This window comes from Cyanistes caeruleus, chromosome 4 (genome assembly GCF_971803275.1).
Source record: "Cyanistes caeruleus chromosome 4, bCyaCae1.hap1.1, whole genome shotgun sequence".
In the NCBI taxonomy this organism is placed as follows: Eukaryota; Metazoa; Chordata; class Aves; order Passeriformes; family Paridae; genus Cyanistes; species Cyanistes caeruleus.
Genome location: NC_141704.1, coordinates 52,699,116 through 52,720,925, shown reverse-complemented (window position 1 = coordinate 52,720,925; position 21,810 = coordinate 52,699,116). Strand labels below are relative to the sequence as shown.

At 37.0% G+C, this 21,810-nt stretch overlaps 1 protein-coding gene across 10 annotated transcripts in view; it reads left to right on the top strand.

Moving 5' to 3' along the window:
• Window positions 1-21,810, top strand: part of TMEM117 (transmembrane protein 117) — a 192,887-nt gene that overhangs the window by 39,409 nt on the left and 131,668 nt on the right. For all 10 annotated transcript variants that reach the window (XM_086884654.1, XM_086884656.1, XM_023930998.2 and 7 more), the window contains one exon: window positions 600-732. In XM_086884654.1, coding sequence (XP_086740780.1) covers window positions 620-732 — 113 coding nt within the window. In that variant the 5' untranslated portion in view covers window positions 600-619. The remainder of the gene's footprint in view (window positions 1-599; window positions 733-21,810) is intronic.

The window sequence follows — 21,810 nt, the reverse complement described above, 5'->3', positions numbered from 1 at the left end:
TCTTTTCAAGTGATGAGACATGCCAGTATTCTTTGAAAAAAGGTAATATTTTCACAATAAAATATAATACCATATCATATTATTAAAGTGATTAGGTCTAAGAAAAATATACAGGACAAGATTCTACACAGACTCATAATTTGATTTCCAGATTAAACTGGGGAAGCAAATAATATTTGTCAGCAGACATACCTCAAATGTGTCACACTGTCTTGGACATGAAAAGCTGTCTTAGACACAAAAAGGGGAAATTATGTATCAGTCAATAACCTTTTTTAGCATTTGAAATGTTATGGCTTGTGGTCTTTCTCATGCTCTCTTAAAAATACTGCTATTGATAAATGATTGTTGCATTCTTTCTTCCTCCCCCCCTCCCCCCACCTTTGGATTGCAAGTATTTGTAATTTTGTAGCAATAATATCTGTTTATACTTTACTACAGAAGTTTGTCTGCATGATGCTAAGTCTGTCCTCCTCACACACAGTGGAATAATTTGATATAGGAAGAAATACAGTTCAGTACTTTATTTTGGTTTTAATATGATGTAAACATGTATTTACTGACTGACTAAAATACATCTCATATTTTTTGTACCATAGGTCAGTTGCTCCGTCTGAAAATGTTTCGAGAGGACCATGGGTCTTGGATGACAATGTTCTTCAGTACCATCCTCTTCCTCTTCATATTTTCTCATATTTATAACCTGTTCCTCATTATGGCGGGGAATATGAGGTAGGTTCCAGAGTTAATTTTTGTCTCTTTTGCTCTAGAATATACTGTAAGTTTTTTTTTTCCTCTGCTTTCTGAATTTAGGTAGAATAGTAATTTAATTGGTTAATTAGCCAAGAGGATAAAAGTATGGAGTCCTAGACTAATGTTAGCAACTGTTAAATCATGGTACTAATGAGCATTAGATTTTTTTTTTTTTAATTTAAAATTATAGCTAAACAAATTTGATTTGAAGTTAGGGCTGAGTGATTTACAAGATTAAGCATTACTATTGTGCCGAGGGAGAAAGTTCAGAGTTAAAAGTAATTGAAACCTCTAAATTTTAGGAAGCTCATGGAGATTAAATGGGCAATATAGTTCTGTTTTGGTTACGTACAAAAATATTTGCTGATCCAGTTTGTTCAGAATATTCTTAATTTTTTTTTCCATAAGGTGCTCTGACAAAGCAAAACTGTGTTTGGCTGAGGGATGAACAGCCATCTATTATATATAGATTTTTTTTAAATGGACCTCTTTATATTAATTTTCTGTCTTTAAGAACTGCTTTCTCCTATTATCTCAAAATTAGCACCATTTTCATGTGTCGATTTTCCTTAGAAAACCTATATTATTAGTCATTAGTTATTTTGTACACTAATATGTACAAAATGAGTTTATCAGATAAAAAACCCACAGCAGTGTTGTTTGTGAAAGGCAAGATAGCATCTGAAGACTTCCCAGCAAGGAATAAGAAATCCAAAGTATTTATGGGTTGAAGAACAATGCAAATAATTAAATTCCTTGTTCCTAGCAGAATATCAGAGCCATACCAACAGACTGATGATGAGTTAATGGGCTGGGGTGTGGTGTGTTAAAGATCTTAAGCATGTCAACAAAAACGTGCATTGTTCAAAGTCCTGTAAACAATGTGACATAAAGCAAAAGGTGAGTAGGAGGCAGACTGCCTGTCACTGAGTGAATATAAGCACAGACCAGCTGGGATAATCGTGCCATTGCGACATGAAGACTTAATGTATTGATTTGAGCCAGGCAGGTAAAGCAGCAGACTCATTGACTGTTTTATGAAACTATCACTGTAATGACGTGGTAAATATGAATAGGTGCTCAATAACAGGTGAGATAATTAGGATGAGGAAGCAGGGAGCATTGCAGGTTTCTGGCTTTCCTATTTATGTAGTCATACTGTTATTGGTATTGTGTTTGGTATTTCTAATGTTCCATAAACTAAAACCAGCTAGCTGTTAGACAAAGTGTTTTTGAAAGCCTGACTCATGTCTGGAAATCAGATTTCATTTGTCCTTGTCCACATTTCTGCTTCCTGTATCTGTTACAAGCTTCCATTAGCTGCACTGAAGAGATTGTGTGGCCATCAGCATCCACATCCATGGAAATAGACACAGCCTAGTACTAAAATAGCTGTGTCAGACCATGTGCCCTCTTGCTTCTGTGGGATGAAGCACCTCCTTTCCTGGAGTTTATGCCCCAGGTTAGTTGTGATTCTTTTGGGAGGTTCACCATAATGTGCTCATGGACTTGCATGGCTTTTTTCAAAGTAGGTTGAGGGCTCATTACAGGCACGTTGGCTCTCCATTCCAGCAAGAAAGGATATGGAACAAGCCATTTCAGCCTTAAACAGCAGAACTTAAATCATCAGTAAAACACAGCTCTTGGATCAATCCTCTCAAAGTCAGAGTAGAACAATGTGTAGTACTTTTGAAAAGAGGGTTTCTACAACATCTTCAAAGCCAACTGCTCCATCTGGCCTTAATGAAGTGTTTCAAGGAGTGCAGTATTTTTTCCTGAGTAAAAGTAATCCTTACAAAAGAATTTGCTTCATGGTTTGGACTTCTGTGCAAAAGAACAGCTCTGTCTATATCTTTTACCGCAGTGCCCTACTGAAATGACTGTCAGCAGAGAGTCTGGTTTCCAGGATGAAGGCCAGTGTTTGCCTGCATGAAGGTTATGGTGTTTGTGGAGGGAAACTGACCTTTGAGCCTGTGGCCTCCTAGGAAACACAGGCATCCCAGATTATACATCTCTCAATACAAGGGCTATGAAAGCCTTCCTGTCTACAAGACTACGTGCATTTTTTTTTTCTGCTTTTTTTTTTGTTTTGTTTCCTCCTTGCAATATCTCTGGATCACCTTTCCCTGGATGCTGGCACCAGAGGGATTCTGACAAGTTTCTTTATGTCAGTTGTTTGATCTCATCAATGAAAATCCCTTTCTGGCACAGAAGTAGGAAAGTCATACATCCTGCATTATGCCAGCAAGGATGATTATAGCAAAAGCCCTTTTGAGGTCTTGAGAAACCTGTGATTGAAAGCTCTGTCATATAACCACATCTAAAAAAATTGTATTTTACAGATGCCAAAATTTGGGGTTTTTTTAAAAGTATTTTTAAAAGACATTTCACATGTGTCTTAGTGCAGGAAACCTAAAAAAGTGTGAATATATCCCTTAAAATATGTAGCAGCAGGGGCTGTAGTTTGCAGGGAAGAGCACAAGCTGATCACTGTGTTCAGTTCTGGACCCCTCACTACAAGAGAGACATTGAGGTGCTGGAGCATGGCCAGAGAAGGGCAATGAGGCTGGTGAAGGGTCTAGGGAATGAGTCATAAGAGAAGTGGCCGAGGGTGCTGGGGAATAAAGGGCACTTAGGGGAGACCCTGTCACCATCTACAATGACCTGAAAGGAAGCTGTAGCAAGGTGGGGTCCATCTCTTCTCCCAGGCAGCTATTGACAGAATGAGAGGGAACGGCCTCAAACTGTGCTAGGGTGGTCTGTACTGGATATTAGGAAAAAGTACTTCACAGAAAAGGTTGTTGAGTGTTTGAACTGTCCATGGAGGTGGTGGAATCACAGTCTCTGGAAGTGTTCAAAAGATATTTGGCTCTTGGGGATATGGTTTAGTGCTAAATACACTGCTTCTCATTTAACAGTTGGATTTGATGATCATGGAGATATTTTCCAATGTTAATAATTCTATAATTAAATGAGCAAGTTGCTGGTATTTGAATACATATTATACATCTGTCTGCTGGGTGAGAGAGTGACTATTTGGAATAAAAATTTTGTGACAGATTGGATGTTTCTTTTTAAATTTAAAGTCACTGGTTTTTTTTATTGATGTTTCCTTTTAGGTTCTTCACAGTGTAGGGCACTGATCCACTATACTGTGGTCACTGTTCTTGTAGCCAGAGGTGAATATCTGGTGACTATATCTGTTATCAAAATGCTATTGAATACTTTTTTAAAAAGTGAGGGACTTGGGTGTTTATTTATTATCTTAGGTAATTTAGATTCTTGAAATTAAGCAGGGATTTTGAGCTGTGTAACAGATAAGCAACATGGCTTATTTATTAAAGGTTGTGTTTGAAATGTAAATGAAAGGAGGAAACTTTCATTTTTCTGTATTAAAAAGTGTCTTGCAGCAAAACCACGTGGTGGCAGCAAAGGGCACAGTTTAAGAAGCTAAATCCCGTGAAAGCATACAGGGATCCTCACTATCAAACTCTCTTTCTGGGTTTTTTCTGTGCCACAAGTAAATTCAGAGCCCTTTATTTATTGTTTCTTTCTTTAAAGGTATTCCAGGTCTGGAACTGTCCAGGGATTCTCCCATATTTTTGTCATTTATATGTGGCTTTTGTACCCTTGACATGCTGAGGTATTCCAAATCTGTACCTACACACATTGAAGTTTTCCCAACTGTATTGCTTTAAGTAGAGAATATATTGCCAAAAAGAAATATATTTTCTCCTTTGGGAGCCTGCACCAGTAAATAATGCTTTGATGTTTAACTTTATGACACAGTGATGTATTTTTCATATCAATCCAAAAATTAAAGTTGTGCCTCCTTGTCTCACAATTGTAAGCTGTCTTGTCTTAAATGAAGAGATTTTTAGTTGTCCAAAGGATGTTCAGGTACATCATTATTCAACACTGTGAAGTGTTATTGGAATAACAGACATGAACCCATTTTCTCTTTAGCTGCAAATTGTCACATTACTGTAGCAATAATACAATTTGTTGGGATTGTCTTCTTTGAGTGTTGAATATGTCAGGAGAGAGTTTATGTGAATTTATTACCTGTGCTGTCAAAAGGTTTTGGTCATTCTTATTAAGCACTAGGAGAGAGTATATCTTTTTTTGCGTAGTTTTATCTTCTCTAACAGCTCATTTCTTTTGCAGAAAAAGTGTGAAATTTCAATACCATTTACATTACTTGCAGAAGTTCCTTAGGAATAAAAATAGAACTTTAATTAATTTTAATTATACTGATTTAGTGAAATTGGACCCAAATACAATCTGCAGCTGACAAATGCCTGTAAAGAGGTCTTGTATTTTGTTTAACAAGCTGAAACAAGGAAACACCTATTTTTATATTTAAAAGACACAATTATAGCTTTCTATTAAATACTTTTCCCTTATCCACATTAGTTACTGCTCCTTTTCCTTTTTCCCCAAGATACAGATTATTGTGTCTCTGGAAATGTGTATTTACTTGGAGCTTTAAAACTACATGTTGTTCAGGATTCTGTGCTTTAGTTTGTTTGATTGCTCATTTGAGTCAAGGATTAGTCATCATTAGCATAATTTTTGAGCAAGGTTTAGGGACAACAAAGACTTTGTTTTCCTAAGCACAGTTACTATTCTACAGAGCTGCAAGGCCCATAGTGATCTATATTAGGCCTCCAGTATATTTTCATAGCTGTGTCTACCTGGCCATATGTTTTGTGGGCTTTATGATGGTGTATCCTCTGTGTGTATTTGGCGTAGCTGTGTATTTATACCGTAGTCATGCTTAATATTTGGCAAAGATTATAGTGTTATACTGTGAGCTTCACAAAGTTCAAGCTTTTGTGAACTGCTGGAAGGAAACGTTCCAAATCTATAAGGCCTCTATGCTGTTCTCAGACACTAATACTTTGGGGCATCTCTTCTTTCTCAAAATGTACCTGGAAACCAGGAACTCCCTTAGAATGTTTATAGCTTCTAAACAGCATAAACTGTGACAGGCTTACGTTATGTAAAAGTATATAGAGGCAGAAAGTTTATTATGATTATATAAATTATGGATGTAAAATATTGCTCTAAGAATGCAGTCTGTAAGAGGTTTTCATGTTAGCCTTTTTATTGCAGGTTGTCCTCCCAGCTGGGATCCTAAGGCACAGGTGTCTAGTGAGATCACAGCAGCAATAGAAACCATATTTTCCAAGTGACTCTGATTGGAAAGTGTCTTGAGCCAGGATTAGTAATTGAAAATCAAAGTAATTGAAAATTCCAAACTACTTCATGGTGTTTCAGCCTTTATAGCTAAACTTACTCCCACCTGGTCAGAAAGTACCTCTCCATGTGCTAAATCTACCATATTGCTTCTGTCTTTTGTGAAGTAGACTTCATCAAGCTTTTCCTTCTTGTAAGCCAGGGAGTGGAAAAAAATAGAAAATGCTTAATTTAAGTGTAATTACAAGATGATGATTCTGAAAGCCCAAACCCTGTAACAGCCAAGAAACTTGTTCCCCAAACCACACTCTCTGCAGAGAAAGGGCGAAGTGATTTTGCATATCACAAAACAGTTGGCATAGAATTATCACAGATCCCAGGGAGGATGGCATCCCAGGACACCAAAGAGCTCTCTTATCCATAGAGCTATTCCAGGAGTACCTGCTGGTTGTTGGTATCAAAGGCTGCCAAAACTCCTGTGGCATAATTGGCTCTCTTGTAATGCAGGTCAGTCAGGGTGAGAGCAATGTTAATCACTTTAATAGAATGACTGAAATTAATAGGAATTTGGGGAGAACACCAAACAGTGAGAGAAAAAAATCAAAGCCATTTTTTTGTCCTGTAAATCCTTTTAGATAGCTTTAGGAAGGCAAAACCACAGAATTTCAAGTGGCACATATCAGTTTTGGAAGGAGTTCTTTGTCAAGATACAGGCAGAAGACCCAGCTTGGGAGTTAAGTAGTTGTCACGTGAGCTGACTGAATTAATCTCTGCTGCTTGTAAGTGTTTAGGTAAGAATTATAGTTGCAAATTGCTGTTGTAAACCACCCCCTTCCTCTAAGAGTCTTCTTTTCTATTGCCCAAAATCAATGACCCTGGTTTCAAGGAGGCTGTCACTGATAAGAGATGCCAGAGGGAAGAGCAGCAAGTGCTGAGCACAGCCAGACCTGTTAGCTATGAACAGCAAGTACAAAGGATGCTGGAGGCTGCGGTGGGAGAAGCATGGGGGAGACAATGGCATGTCCAGCACCAGAGAGGTCTTGCTCAAAGCCAAGACAGAGGGACAAGCACCCCTGTGGCTGTGTCCTAGCTGTCCTCTGTTGTTGCCATGGTGAGACTGATGTGACTGTGGGAATGTCTTAGGGCTTTATAGATGGATTCCCCTTTTCTCCTTTCAAATAAATATCCTTTCCAGTTCTAGGAATAAATTACTAGGTAAATTGATCACAGCACAATGTTGTTAAACCTATGTTGTTAATTGATGGTGCTATTATGAATATTACATTTGCTTTTAATTTTTTTTAATTTTTAAAAACTATTATTCTTATTTAAAGTGAAAAAACCACTCAAGGTGCAGGTAACAGCTACAACATTACTTTTCTTACTTCATACCCCTCTGTATTGAATTGGCTTGTAGACATTGAGAGTGTTTTCCCTTAACCACACTGTGACCTTGTTGCTGTGGCATTGTCCAGTAGGATTATGTGCAAATGCTCTGCTCCAGCAGATCTCTTGCCATTTCAGGAACTATAGAATTGTTGCTGTGTTCATTTCTCATTTTCTTTGCCCATGACACACACAAGTTGGGTCCCCTGAAGACTGAAAAATACTTTTCTGTAACGCAGATTATTGAGTTCCAAAGACAAACAACCTGGGGAAGAAGTTAGTGGGTTGCTCTGCGTTTGCAGCTCATGAGGTGAGGCCATGTGTCTGTGGGTAATATCTCTGAGTAGAAGGCTGGACTCCAAAGACACCTCCTGAGGCCTGCTAAGATACAGTCCTTTTGGAATGTTCTGAGTAAAGCATAGCTTCTTCTTATATAGGATATCATGTCTTTAGGTCATATCACCTTGAACTAGAAAATCTGTAAAGCTGTGATCTGCACTTCTAAGAAGTTTTTCCTTTGCCAGGGAAACCTAAAATTGAGGTTTATCTTCTGAGAGGACCTACTGCCACTTTCCATTATCCGAGGAGCTCATCCATTACTATTTTGCTTGCTTTTATCTTACAGGAGAACATTGAGATAAACACTGTTTTAAAAATAGAAATTTAATAATGAACACTTCCATAAAAATCACTTTTTTAAGAAGAAAAGGCTTCTTGACGCTTTTTATCCATCTTCGTTTTGGCTGAAAACCCTGAAGATGCCAAGTACCTGGAACAGAAAAATCTGTAGCCCAGCTGCCACCCTAGTGAGACATTTGCTTGCTCTAGGTAGGGCTGCTGAATTCTCTTTTCTGTCGTCAGAACAGAACTGGGGAGAAGAGCCCACCTGTCCCCAGCATGCCTGCCAGCAGCGAGGTGGGTGGTAGCAGCAGATGGGGAGGCAGCCTGTTTCCCAGCCCTGCTGGGCTGATGGAGGGGAGGCTGCAGTTGTGATGGAGGCTGCTGAACATGAAAGCCGTGACAGGGAAGAGAAAGAATTGGAAAGTGCAGGAAGAAATGTTGCAGGCGTTTGGTCTCCCCTGGCAGCGGGGGCAACAGCTGATGCGATTTGGACAAATTTGGCCCATGTCGTGCTTTCAGCTGCCACGGGGTAACACAGAATGATGGTCTCTGCCCTTCTGGCAGTCCTGGGTACATCAGCTGCCTTGTGTTTGGAGGTGACTGCTTGTGTGAATTAAACTGAGCATTTGAGGTAATTCTTGCCAGATTATGGCCCTAATACTAGTAGTTAACCTGCTCTTGCTAGAGAGGGCAATTTGAAGTACCTGCTTTCTTCACCTCTTAGTAGTACAAGGGAAAATGGAAGAAAATAGAAAACCAGGTTTGCTTTCTGAGGAAATATGACTTGAGTTTATTTAAAACATTTAAGATTGCAGTCCCTCCCAAAAGTACATGCATTTGTATGATATATTTTATTGTCTTGAAAAATCACTGCACAGACATTTTTATAGAAATGTCTGAATTTAACAAGCAATGATGCATGTCTCCCTATTGTTTTATCTGATGGTATAACCATCAGTCACCCTAAAAACACAACTTTAGCAAAAAAAAGTAATCAATTTAAAAAATATTTACCTGCGTTTTTCAGCAATTGCCTGTTTTCTAGGTCCTCTGAAAGAGAATCTCTAAGCGTGATATAAATAAAACAGTGCTTTAGTGATTAACCTGTAGGGTTAATGCAGTTTTTTTAAAAACTGGATATCACTTATAGATGACTCCTCTTCATTAATATGTTCATGCCTCTAGAAATCAGCAGAGTAAAAATTGTGCTTTTGTGCATATGAAGTTATAAATGTTTGATGCCAATTACAAATGGACTACTTTTTTTCCAAACTAGAAAATACATATTTTTTTTTATGAAAGTCTTCTGTGGTTTTTTTTCACCAGGGCTTATGAATTCTAACATTTTGGTTTTAAAATGGAAGCTATGAAAAGTTTTTTGAGTTTCCAGAAAACCCTCAGGAATATTTTTAACCTTTTTTATCTCCAATGAGAGAAAAAAAGATAAAAAAATATCCAAGTGTTTTAATCTCCATGAATGACATGGACAGATTGGAAATAGTTACCAGATAGTAAAGGACACAAATTAAGGTGGTGGAGCAATACTGCATCTCATTCCTGTTGCTTGCAATATTTTATCTGATACTTACCTAAGTTAATCTAAAATGAAACTAGCAGTATTTTCACTATGGAATTGGACTGGAATCCTTAGTCTTTTAGCAATACTCATAGTATGGAGAAACCATCATACTAGGCCTCCAACATGAAAAAAAGACAATTTGTGGAGGGAGGAGAAATTTTCAAGATTTGATAAAAAAATTTAATCTAGAAAAGTACTCAGGACCCTAAAGGCTTTCTTGCTTTATTTTTATTTTTCCAGTTGATTACTCAGATTGCTGTTTTTTTCTCTCCGTGAATCTTTGTGCCAAATCTTGAGCTCTTCAGTCAGAATACCCACTAGGTGATCCAGGATTTTTTTGCTTGCTGGTAGCTGCAGCTCTCTACTTTCTTTTGCATATTAACAAGAAAGAGTGTCTTAGAATGTCTTCAGTGTTTTTCACAGCATTACACATTTTAAGCATTTCCCTACTACACTTATCTCTAGGTTTTGAAGTAAATGTTTTTATTTGCTGTGAGGTAACAGTGTACAAAGTTCTGAGGCAGGAATTACTCCCATTCTTTTATTTTTCATTCTTTTATTTATTATTTTTTTGGTGCCAGAACTGCTTATTCTGTAGTTTCAGCGCCCAAAGGAACTTCACATTCAAATAAGTAGCCAAAGCACACGTTACAGCAAATTGAAGCAGAAATTTTCAATAAAACATTGAATGCTTGCTGCAAAAAAGTTAACAAGCAGTCTGAAATTCAAGAATTTGAAAGTCATTTTGAATAATGTACAAATAACTACTTGTGGTAGTACCAGATGGCAGAAAAAATTTGCTAAAGTAAAGTAAAGAGCTTTTTTATAATTAATGTGCCAAAAGCTTTCTCCATGTTATCATTCTTCAATTAAATTTAGTGTTAAAACTTTAAAATTAGCATGAAAATTTCAGTATTATTTAGACAAAATGCAGTTACATCCATTGTTGTCCATTCTGCATGAATATTCTGTGAAAGAATGAATGGACAGTATATTTTATTATCTAAGTTTTGTTTGTGAATTGGTACCTGTATGTGTATATATATATATATATATATATATATATATATACACACACATATATATATATGTCTATATATGTAGCTTCAGTGGAATTGTGATATATTGTTATTTCTGAAAAAAACTAAAAGATGCTCTCTTAATTCTATAGGCATATAGCTTTCCTTAAATGCATTACTGGCTGTAGTTTTAAAAATAATTTTTCTCCTTTTTTAATATGATTCACCATTTTTGGAATGAAAGAACTTAGAAACAGCTGAGTGCAAGAATTCTGAATTTCCATGCTGAATGATATTCATATAGGCACGCAAAAAAGTTGGTGTAACTTAGTGTACAAACATTTTCCAATCCAAAATTCTCCATGCGAAGATTTCTTACAGAAAACCTCTAAGCATAGGTTAGAAATGTTTTGCCACTGACTAATGCTCACCTACAAAAGCATAGGTTAGGAATTTATTTTTAGAGACAATTTTGCTGTAAGAGAATCAGCATGACTGTGATGAAGAGCACTGCTGGTTGTAAAAATTACAATGAAACATTGAAAATGACAGGGTTAGAACCTATCTAAATGGAACCAACCTGTAAAATGAATTGTGATATAATGACTTTCAGTGACATGTGCGCTGAAAAGTAGAGTCAATATGCACAATAGGTTCTGCTTCTTTCAGGTGACCCATTGTAATACCTCAAGTCTATCTAACACATAATGGTAACTCAGAAGATAAATTGGTGCTAGGTAACAGCAGCATTTGACACCTACAAGTAGTCCTACGGAGATGAATAAATGATAACAGAATCAAAAGAACCTTTTTCTAGCCTTAAAATGCTTGTGAGGCTGAGAAAGGGAATATTCCTTTAGTACTCTGCAGTAGCAGGAGGCTGACACCTTGCTCTGTATGAAGTACACTGAGGGAACTTGCAGAGGGCTCTTGTTCTTGTCCTAGAGGAGTGAAGGCTGCTCCTGTGTGCACTTCCTGGGCCTCCCTGGGTGGCAGGTCCACCCTCGAGCAGTGTGACAGCAGAGGCAGAAACCTGCAGTTGTGACTGTGACACCAGCTATGAGCGACCTGCGTGTGCTGCGCTCCCTCGGCTTAGCACTGAGGCTTGCAAGACTGGCTTGGGACTAAAGAAAAACAACATCAAAAAAGAAACACCAGATTAGAGACTTCAGAAACATATCACAAAAGCCTGAAATTTTCCAGGGCTGAAAATACTCTTCTTAACTTCTGCTCATATATAGCATCATGTAGCACATGGGGTCACAAAGATATTTTCTAGTCTTTTTCAGAATGTATTTTTCATAATATTTATCTACTAGAAGCATTCCATGATGAAACAATTTCCATATATGTGTACACAAAGGTGAATGGAATTAGTATAGGAAAAATTAAAAAAAAAACCTCTGCCACTAAGGTGACACCAAAATTCTGTAAACTGGAGCATAACACCATCACAAGCTGTCCACCTATTATCAGTTCTTGTGACTCAAAAACACTGATCTTTTTAGATATTTCAGTTTTGGATTTTTTCAAGTAAGAACTGTCTACCTTCTCAGGTAGAATAAATACTCAGTTGTCATATTGGCAGGGTTGAGGTAAACCTTGTTTTTAGTCTGTTGATGAAAGCATCCTATGTCCAGGAGACAGGGCTTACCCCAGGGTCTTTCCACACAGTGGACATTAAGATTCAGGTTCTCCTAGTTTTGCTTTGCCTTATGTTGCAGCTCCATAAATGCAACATAAGCATTAAATAAGCAGAGTACACACAGTGTCAGAGATATGTCTTGAATTCTATAGCTCTGAACATTGTAAAGAATTGAATGTTCTCATCTGGTATTAGTAGTTCCAGCTGCTTTTCATTTAAAATGAGAACAGAGTGAAAGTGGCTATTAAAAAAAAAAAAAAAAAAAAGTTTACCACAAAGTTATTCTCAGGATTTATACATTAAAATTACAGTAGGCTGGGATAGAGAGTTTGAAATTTCTTTTGGACCTCTGTGATTTTTAACCTAATATTTCCAATTTCACCCTTTCTCACCTTTCCTGGAAAAAGAAAGCCATGGAAGGAACTACTGGTCAGACTTCAGGATTACAGAGGGACTGCAAGGGCACTGCTCAGAGGGACTGCAAGGGCACTGCTGAAGATGATTCATTGCAAAACACTTTACATAGATCCTTATTTTTGAAGGTCTGCAATTTCCTGGTGTTTTTCCATAACAAAAGTAACTGTGGTTAAAAAATTCCTGTATGTAAGTCATCTTGTCCATTAAAGGTTAAGAAATAAGCAGAGTGCATCTTCTTACTGAGAAGCTGTGAAGGAGTATTTAACAATAAGACACTGGGTATATCAGGTTTTAGTTGAATCAAGTTTAAGTATGATTCTAGAGGTCTGAAGTGGGCAGAGTCTAGCCTCAAGAGAAGGAAGAGAATATCAAGTATCCATCAGAGAGTGTTTCTGGAAGACACAGCCTTTGAAAAGTGACCCAGTTTCCTAAACCAGCTGGATTAGGGAAAATACATGATAAACTGCCTCTTACCTGTTTGCAACTGGCTGGTGTTATCTGAGAAGGGAGCCTGGCCTTCATTCTTTTGTCTAACAGCCCACCTTTCCAGGTGTGCCCAAATGTGCTCTTTACTGGTGCTTCAAATTGAAAACAAAGAATATGGATTGCACACAGAAGTAAAAGGCAGTGAAAGGTAGAAACCCATTCTTTCTATTGAGGTTTTTGGATCCCAATGAAAATTTCAAATCAGTTTCTATTTTCTTCAGGCTGGTTTCCTGAGCTGTAGTTTTTAGGCTGGGAAATTCAATAAGAAAAATGTATTTTTTTTCATTGGATGTTATACAAAGGCTTTTTTGGGAGTGGGGTGGGTGGGTCATCATGATAAGGAAAACTGGCTAGATGGAGCACAACTGGCAGTACCTGTGCCTTTCCAGCTGGTGCTTCTTGCAGAAATTTTTTGCTTCCATGAAAACTACACTGTAGTTTTTGTAGAAATTGTAAAATAAAAATCAAGACAGCTAGAGGGCACTGTGGCTAAACAATTGTGATCTGGTGCTTAACAAGACCTGATTTATTTGCCAGACATTAACTGTAATTTGAAATTAACAATACCTTTAAAGTTGCCCCTCATGTCTTTTGTCATCTTTAGACTGCATCAAAATTACTGTAAAAATTCTGTTTCTATCTTTCATGTGCTTTTGAATGAAGAAAGAAAAATATACAGAACAAAGTATTATTGAAGTCCCACAAAAGAATATATTGACTACAAACTATATGATTATTTACAGTACCATCTTCACATTTTCAGATGCTGAAATCTTCTATTACTCACATTTTTCTAATTGATAAATAATTTTTAAGGAAGTTGGTATTCATATGTTATACTAAAATCTTTAAAAATGTAAATAAGTGACAGATGACATATTGCTATATATGTCTAAAGTTGCGTTCCTGTGGAGGAATTCAGTGCAGTACATAAAATGTTGCTTTTTGAGTTTGTTTGGTCATTAGTCTGAATGCTTGGGAAACTAAGTAAAACAGTAATAATTTTCTGTAACCTGCTCAGTTCCTTTACAGAGAATTAGCAATATTTCAGCTGTGAGATGTACCTCTTGGCAATCTTAACAAAGAAAGGTTCCAGACTTTGACTTGCTGAGAATGGCAACTTCTGAACACACAAGCCTGGATTTAAAGTCAGATTTTGTTGTATTGATTTCCTTGAGGAATGCCTTAGCTCTCCTGTGACCTCATTTAAACCAGTAGAACAACCCACTGTGAATTGGTTCTCATGTGAGTAAAGTACACCAAGCCTGTCCACAGCTAAACTGCTATGAATTAATCATTCAGGTGCCAGATAATTGACTTTAAATCACATGTTAATCTCTGCTGCATAAGTGATACATACACAGCTAATGGAGAAAATACGTAATCTTTACAAAATGTGTTTTTAAATGTATACAGAAAAGTGTATTGAGATATGTAATGCTGTGATGAAACTTAGAATTAGTGATTCAGAGCACTAGCTTTTGTTTTCTGGATCAAGAAAATAAAAGGATGTATAATATTATTTTTAACATCTCCAGAGTTCTTGGCTTAATACTTCATCAGGATGCAAAATGGCTATGTATAAGGTTCATTAATGCAAAGTTTACATCTGATATGTCTGAATGTTTTTATCTACATAAATCACATACTAGTTAACTGCTGTTATTTAATTGCACCATCTATTTGATGGAATCATTTATTAATCCCACCTAATTGGGTGTGTGCTGGTAACTGTTATCAGTTGTGCAGTTCAGCTGGGATTGGTTTCATGCTGGGTATTGCAGCTGCACCATGACTCAACTCCTCTCTTTTGTCTCTCTTTTATTCAGGGCGCTGACAGTATAGGTAACAGCTGAGCCAACTATTGGTCTTGCGTTTATTGGTGACTTGAATGCATGCTCAAGGCAAAGATAAAGTGATTTCTGTCCTTAGGGAGTAAGTTTTTTTCCTTTTCAGGCTGATTATGGTTAAGCCTATTCCTGATTTTTGGACTTGTTTTTTCCAGTGTCATTGAAAAATGTGTATCTGCACCTTTAGAACAGAGCTAAGTATATCCTGTAGAACATCTGAATTTCCAGTAGGCTTGCAAACATTAAATATCAATATTGAATTTCTGTCACCCTACCAACAGTTATTCTTCTCTGATTATTGCAGAAAGTATACTTTAAAAATGTTAATTTCAACCCACTGTGCTGACTTAAACAAATGGTTCCACTAAGTGAATTAAATTCATGATTTGTAAGGTTTCATACCATCTTAATCTTCAGTAGTTTTAATTGAAGCTGATTTTTGTCCATTTGGTTGTTCTTTTTCAATGAGAAAATTGTAAAATAAACCACAAAAAAGAAATGAACGTTTATTGAGGTAGGTATGAAAAAAACAGATTGAAATGCTCAAATCCTTAGATTACAGGGAAACTACCCTGATAATTGATGAGACAGTAATTAATTCCTCTCATTAAAATCCAGAGTCGTGAGGTAAAAGTAAACTCTCTATATTAATGCTTTGTCAATTCTAAGCTGTGTTTGAAGCAATTTAACATATGATGGATTGATTTTCTCTCTTGTACCTTCTTCCATCCAACAGGAAACTTGTTTGGCTCCCCTCTGTCTCTTGGTTTAAAGGTCAAAAACAAGAGTAACTCAGGGATTCAGTACAATGCATGTTTTAAATAAAAATCATCCTAGCAGTTCATTCTGCAAAACACGTATTTCACAAATGTAATTTTGTGTAATCCCAGAAGTCCACAAAGAATTGGTTTTCCTTCATTATTTAGAAAAATTAATGTGAACCAGGAGAGTTAGTGCTCTGCAGCTATTTTTTGTGACTACCTAAACAGTGATTTCATGTAGATGTAATGGAACCTTAAAATTGCTTTTATTCTGATTATTTGATAATCTTTTAACCCCAACAAGCAGTTTTCATCCCTGTAATAGTTCTGTGTCATTACTGACAATGTACTTTATGTCTACTCTTCTCAAATGTAGAGAAATGCCTTCTCTTGCACCTGTTCTTTCCTTGCTTGTGAATCATAGTCAAATAGATGGCTCAAAAGGCAGGATGGATCCAAGTCTGATTTATACTGATAAAAGTCTTTCCCAGGTAAATGAAGACACACAGAGATTGATTGTCAGGCCGTATTTTTAATAATAAAATGTTAGAAGAGAAAAGTGTGTATCCAATTTCCTGTCTTGTGTCTAGGTGGCATTTATGTGGGTGTGAGTGCCCAGTCACAGAGTTCTCACTATACTGCAGCCATCGATTCAGGAGAAAGCCCTCCCTTCATCCAAGGAGACACACTCCTTGGAACAAGCCTGAGTTAAACCACTGAGCTTTGTCTGGGAAATGTTATTTACCCCTTATCCAGTCCAGCTGCCTGTACTTTGGGGGCTAAGATGGCTACGAGTAAGATTGTTTAACACACAATGTTATCACCTTTGTCAGAAGAAGCCCTTGAAAGTCCTCCCATCTGAGAGTCTGTAATGGGGAGGTATCACCTACAGAGTTTCTCTATTCTAATAATTGGTCATCTTACAGGGGTGAAACATTGGGACAGACAGGTGTTTGGCAAAGTAGAGCCATTATTGTTATATCCTGTAGCTTTGGCTGTGTATGTCTGTCAAATGATAAAAGATCACGATAAAAGAGATATTTTACAAAATGTCATGTTTGCATTAAGCTGTGTAAAAAACACACTGAAGAATGTTACAGATCACATCTCCAGCATGCTCTTTCTACCATTCTCTGAATACAAAACTAGTGCTTTTTGAGGTTTCTTCTAAGTAATCTCATGAAGGACAGAAATTGTCTTCCAGATACCATCATGAAAGATCTCATGAAGAAATCTCACGAAAGATAGAAATTCTCTTCCAGATACCATAAGAAGTGGTGACCTAAAAAATCTGGAAATGCGTTGGCACTGAAATGAAATTTAGCAAGAAAGTGGGGAAAAAAGTGTATACAGGCTTACAAATAGGAAAATTGGTTAAAAATGCTGGTCTGTGTTTATTTACCCATCTGAGATTCTGGTTGTGTGTCTAATTCTATCTGTGTTTCTATTTCTGTGCTATTCTATTTGGAATAGTAGCCTTTGATTCAGTATATATTATTCAAGAATTGCAGCAAGTACAGGGCCAGTGTATCAAACTTACCTAAATATCCATCAGAGATGGAATTAATTTTTTGTTGTTCTCACAATGCTGCTAAACACAGAGGAAGGATCATATGCAAAATGTAACAAAACTGCAAAAGAGTGAGATTGTGGCTTGCTAAAGTGTTATGTGAGAGAGAGATCAAAGGTTGGTGAATGCTTCATAAAGATATTTCAGTTTTGTCAGCAAACTTATGAATTGACTTCTGTCAGATTGTTTACTACCCTTTTAGTATAAAATCTTATTCTTTCCTTTAAAATACACTGCTAGTGAAAGGAACATGCAAAGCATGTACATAAGAAAGTGAAAACAGGTGTTTTGAAGGTTTTTCTGTGGTACAGCAGAGATAACACCGTACATTTCTTGGGGTACACTGTGTATTCTAGTTCTGTCCAAATCCTCCTGTCAACAAATCTGTACTAAAAGCAAGGTGCTGGTTTCATTCCATCTGTCTTCATTCATTCACTCATACAGCACCTAACAGACACCGGACTGAATATTTTCAATCAAAAGTTATTAGCTAAATAAGCCATCAGTACGCTGACCCTAAAGAGTGATATCTTGTTATAAATATCCAAAGAAGGAAACATTGGAAAGCTTGTCAGTATAAATCAGCTGCTCTCAGTTTCTCTGACACCCACACATACACATGCGCATGTGTCGTGGAACGCATTAAACATTCAAATCCTTAAATTAGTTCAGTATCCGTCCTTATATTTGCAATTTTTATACTGTTTATCACCACGAGTGTACACATATTATGGTTTCGTTTTCCCAAATCCTGTAGGTAACACATTTTTGTTGTATGTCACTAGTATAATTTTGGTTATGTTGTCAGACTTCTAAATGACAGTGAAGTGTCTGCAGTAGGCATAAAGCAGCATCTTGTAATAGACTGCAGGTCCCATGTGAGAGCTGAAGATGATTACATTTAAAGTTGCAGCAGTGTAGCCTGAAAAATTGTCATCAATAATCTGATTGTGATGTGTGCATGTACTACTTTTTGGATACCTGTATGCCTGTGGATGTAAATCTTCCATGAAGACTGGTGACAGTATTATGACCACCAGTTAGTGCCCCCCCTTTACTTAATTAAATGATATTACTTCACAGAAAGAATATCAACACTTCTGCTCCTACTGGAGAATATGTAGAAAATTTGAGATCTTGAAAAGCAGTAGTAATGTGTACCTGTGTTTTCAGAAACATGTGCCTCAGTCCCAAGGATTACCTGAGCAGGAATAAGATGCAGGACAATAAATTAAATTTTAGCTACACTTGTATAATATAATAATAACAAGAGGATTAGTAAAATATTACAGAAGTGCAGATGAAATTTAGGTGTTCTTGATTTTTGTTCACTTATACCAGAATGTCAGAAAGTTTTTTGACTGATACTATTCTTAAAAAAATTGCAGGTTTAAGAACTTAGGTGCATATGAGGCATCTCTCTTTGCTGTCATAAATTCTACCAGTTTATGTTGTATATAATTCATAGACTTTTGGAGCCAGGACGTTTCCAAGATTAATGATTTTAACAGTAAAGCATTGCTACCTTTATTCTATTTCAATATTTAACTAAACCTTTCCATCATTTAATGATGTTACTTGCTTTTTGGCTGGATTAAAGAGCTCTCTACTATCAATAATCTCCCATGTAAGTACTTGTATAGTGTAATCAAGTCCCCTCTTAATCTTTGCTTTGATCATATAGACACAAATTCTTAAGTCTGTCATTGTAAGGCAGGATTTACAGCCCTCTGATTGTCTCGTGGTTCCACTATAGCTATTTTTTTTCTTTTTTTGCTGGAGTTTTCCTTCAGCACATCAGAACCCAAAACAGCGCTCTGAAAATACACAGGCCTTATTGACAAGGAATGCCATCATTGAAGTCTTGATAGGTATTCCTCTGCTTACATTCCCAGGGATATTGTTATCCATTGGCTGTAATGCTGTATTGGGACCTTGTGTTTTGTTAGCAATAATGATGCTCATAGTGTGTTTTTGCAGATGATATCCATCTTGTTTTACAGATTAGGATTATTTTAATGAATATTAAAATGTTATTTGCATGAACACAATGTAATGTGTAATGAATGAACACATCTGTAAATTATGCAGATGATGTAATTGCGTCTCTGCTTTTCAGTATAGCTCTGTGTCACCTGCAATAAACTTGTAGTGTTTCAGGTCAATGACAGCTGATCTTGTAGGACCCCAGAACAAAATGTACATGAATGCATCTTATAATGCAAAATAATTCACTGCACATGCTTTTAGATATCACTTGTGAATATTGATTTGGTTTTGCATTCAGATGTGATCAATTTTAAGGGTTGTATTCTGTTGCTGCCATACATGATGTATGTATTTGCTAGATGGCCGCTAGTTGGTAGGGCTCCTGAATCAGAATTTTTGGGTTGCTTGCTTTGGGGTTTTTCTGTTAAAATTTTTACCCAGCTGTTTATGCATAAATTACGTTCTTAAAAGGAATCAAATCCATAGGCAGTATTGTTGAGAAAGGTGCTGTCTTGGCTCCTCAAGAACTCGCCTCTCTTGTTGCTGAAATCAATGGATCTAAATAAACTTGTATCAGCTAAGGATCTGGCTCAGCTTCTGCAATAAAATTTCCGTTCACTGGGTAAGCTGACAATCAGATGTTTTGAAGTCAGTCTTTTGCGAGAAAAAAGAAGTTACTCTGGAGATATTTGTCTCTCCTTTATTCTTCTTCCTCCCACTACCTCCAAAAATACTCCACTTGCTCTCCCAGAGCGGGTGAAGTTTCAGAGAACATGAGGAGGAAAACAGAGCTGTCCTTTCCAAGGCGCCACACTGATGAAGATACTCTTTTCCAGAGTGATGTACTCCACTTCCCTAGGCTTTCTTCAGTCAGTCTGTTTTTTCAAAGTCAGATGCTGTTATTGGAAAGAATATTTTCTACCCTGAAAAAACATTAAACTTGTTTTCAGACATGCATTTTTAGCAATCTGGAGTTATGTACCTGGCAACCCATGGTTGTGGATAAAATTCTGCATGATGTCAGGCCAAACTCAGTGACAATTAAGCTGTTTGATACAGTGGTACAGGAAAAACTATATTGGGAATTTTGTTTTCCTTTCAGTGGAATACCAGTGACTGCTAAAGACTTCAGGCATGAAATACTTGTCTTATAGGAGTGTTTTCTCCTTGCTACCATCTGTGAAAATTTGAAGCTTTAAACATTTGTCTCATGCATTTCTGTGTGGGAGGTGTGATACTTTCAGTTTAATAAATGAATCTTAGCTTGTTTACAATATATCAGAATTGACTATAATTTGGACAGTGTGCATCTGCTCTGCAAAATGTCTAGTGTACTTGCTTCATAATGGAGTGTGATTATGTTTAATTTGATTTCTTCTGCACAATGAAGCATAATTAATATTTAATTTGTAATCCTTCGGTAATACAGTATGAGGCTGCTGTCAATTAATTTGAAGCAATTAATTCATTAGCTAGAAATGATAGTATCACAGGAACAATGAGCATACGTAGCTGGGCAGTGAAAATATCTGTGGGAGACCAACAAGTGTAGTTCAAGTCTCTGGGCCACAGATTTTCTTCAGTAGTAAGCAATTTTCTACAAAGAGCATGTACTGGTTTTAAAATATGTTTTTGCTTGTTAGCTCCTCCTTGGAGTCTGACTTAATTTGTGTGTGAGCTGCCATTTCTATTGGAAATTTCCTTCAGACTGCTGAGCCTTTGGTTTGGTTTGCTGCCCTGCCTTTCAGGAGACAAGTACTTGAGGGAAGGAAGGTTCAGGGAAGGAGCAGGGACAGGCACACTACTGAGGGTTGCTTGATATCTTGGTTAATTCAGAAAACCTTTTTTTAATTTCTGGCTAGAGATGAGCTTTCCCACCTGAAAAATGGAAAAAAGATTCAAAGAGGGGAAGGAGTAGAGCCTGAGAAACAGAGCCCTCTGCAACCACCTCCTGCCTGCTAGGCAGGAAATTTGAATGGACTATCCAGGTTACAGAGCTGCATGCAGATCACACAAGGTACAAATTCTTCAGACAGATCAATTTTCTCATCAACTCAAGAGAAGAAGGGATTTAAATGTTTCTTATGCACTCAAATAGTTAGAGGGCTTGATATGACTCACCTGGCACATAAAATCTAGCTGAATTCTTAAATATAGACATGACGGACTCTTTTCTTAGTCTCACTTCCCCTCTGAGGCAACCTCAGGGCCACCAGTTTGATTCTCTTCTCCTTGTCAATATTGCAGCAAAAAAGAAATATCTATTACTATCTATAGGTGTTTCACATGAATAGCCTAATTTATTGATGTATTCTGGCCTGTGTTGTCTTCACAGAACCACTTTAACTGGCATGGTCAAGAAGCACTGTGTGATTGTCTTGTTCCTTACTGTTACTTATTTGATGGAGGCTTTCTGGTTCCCCACATCTGTTTGCATATTCCAGAAGACCAGATCTTAAGCCTGGTCCTGCTGTGCTTAAATGTCATGGACTCAACATTGCATGGGTGGGATCTACCTTTCCTGAAGAACTG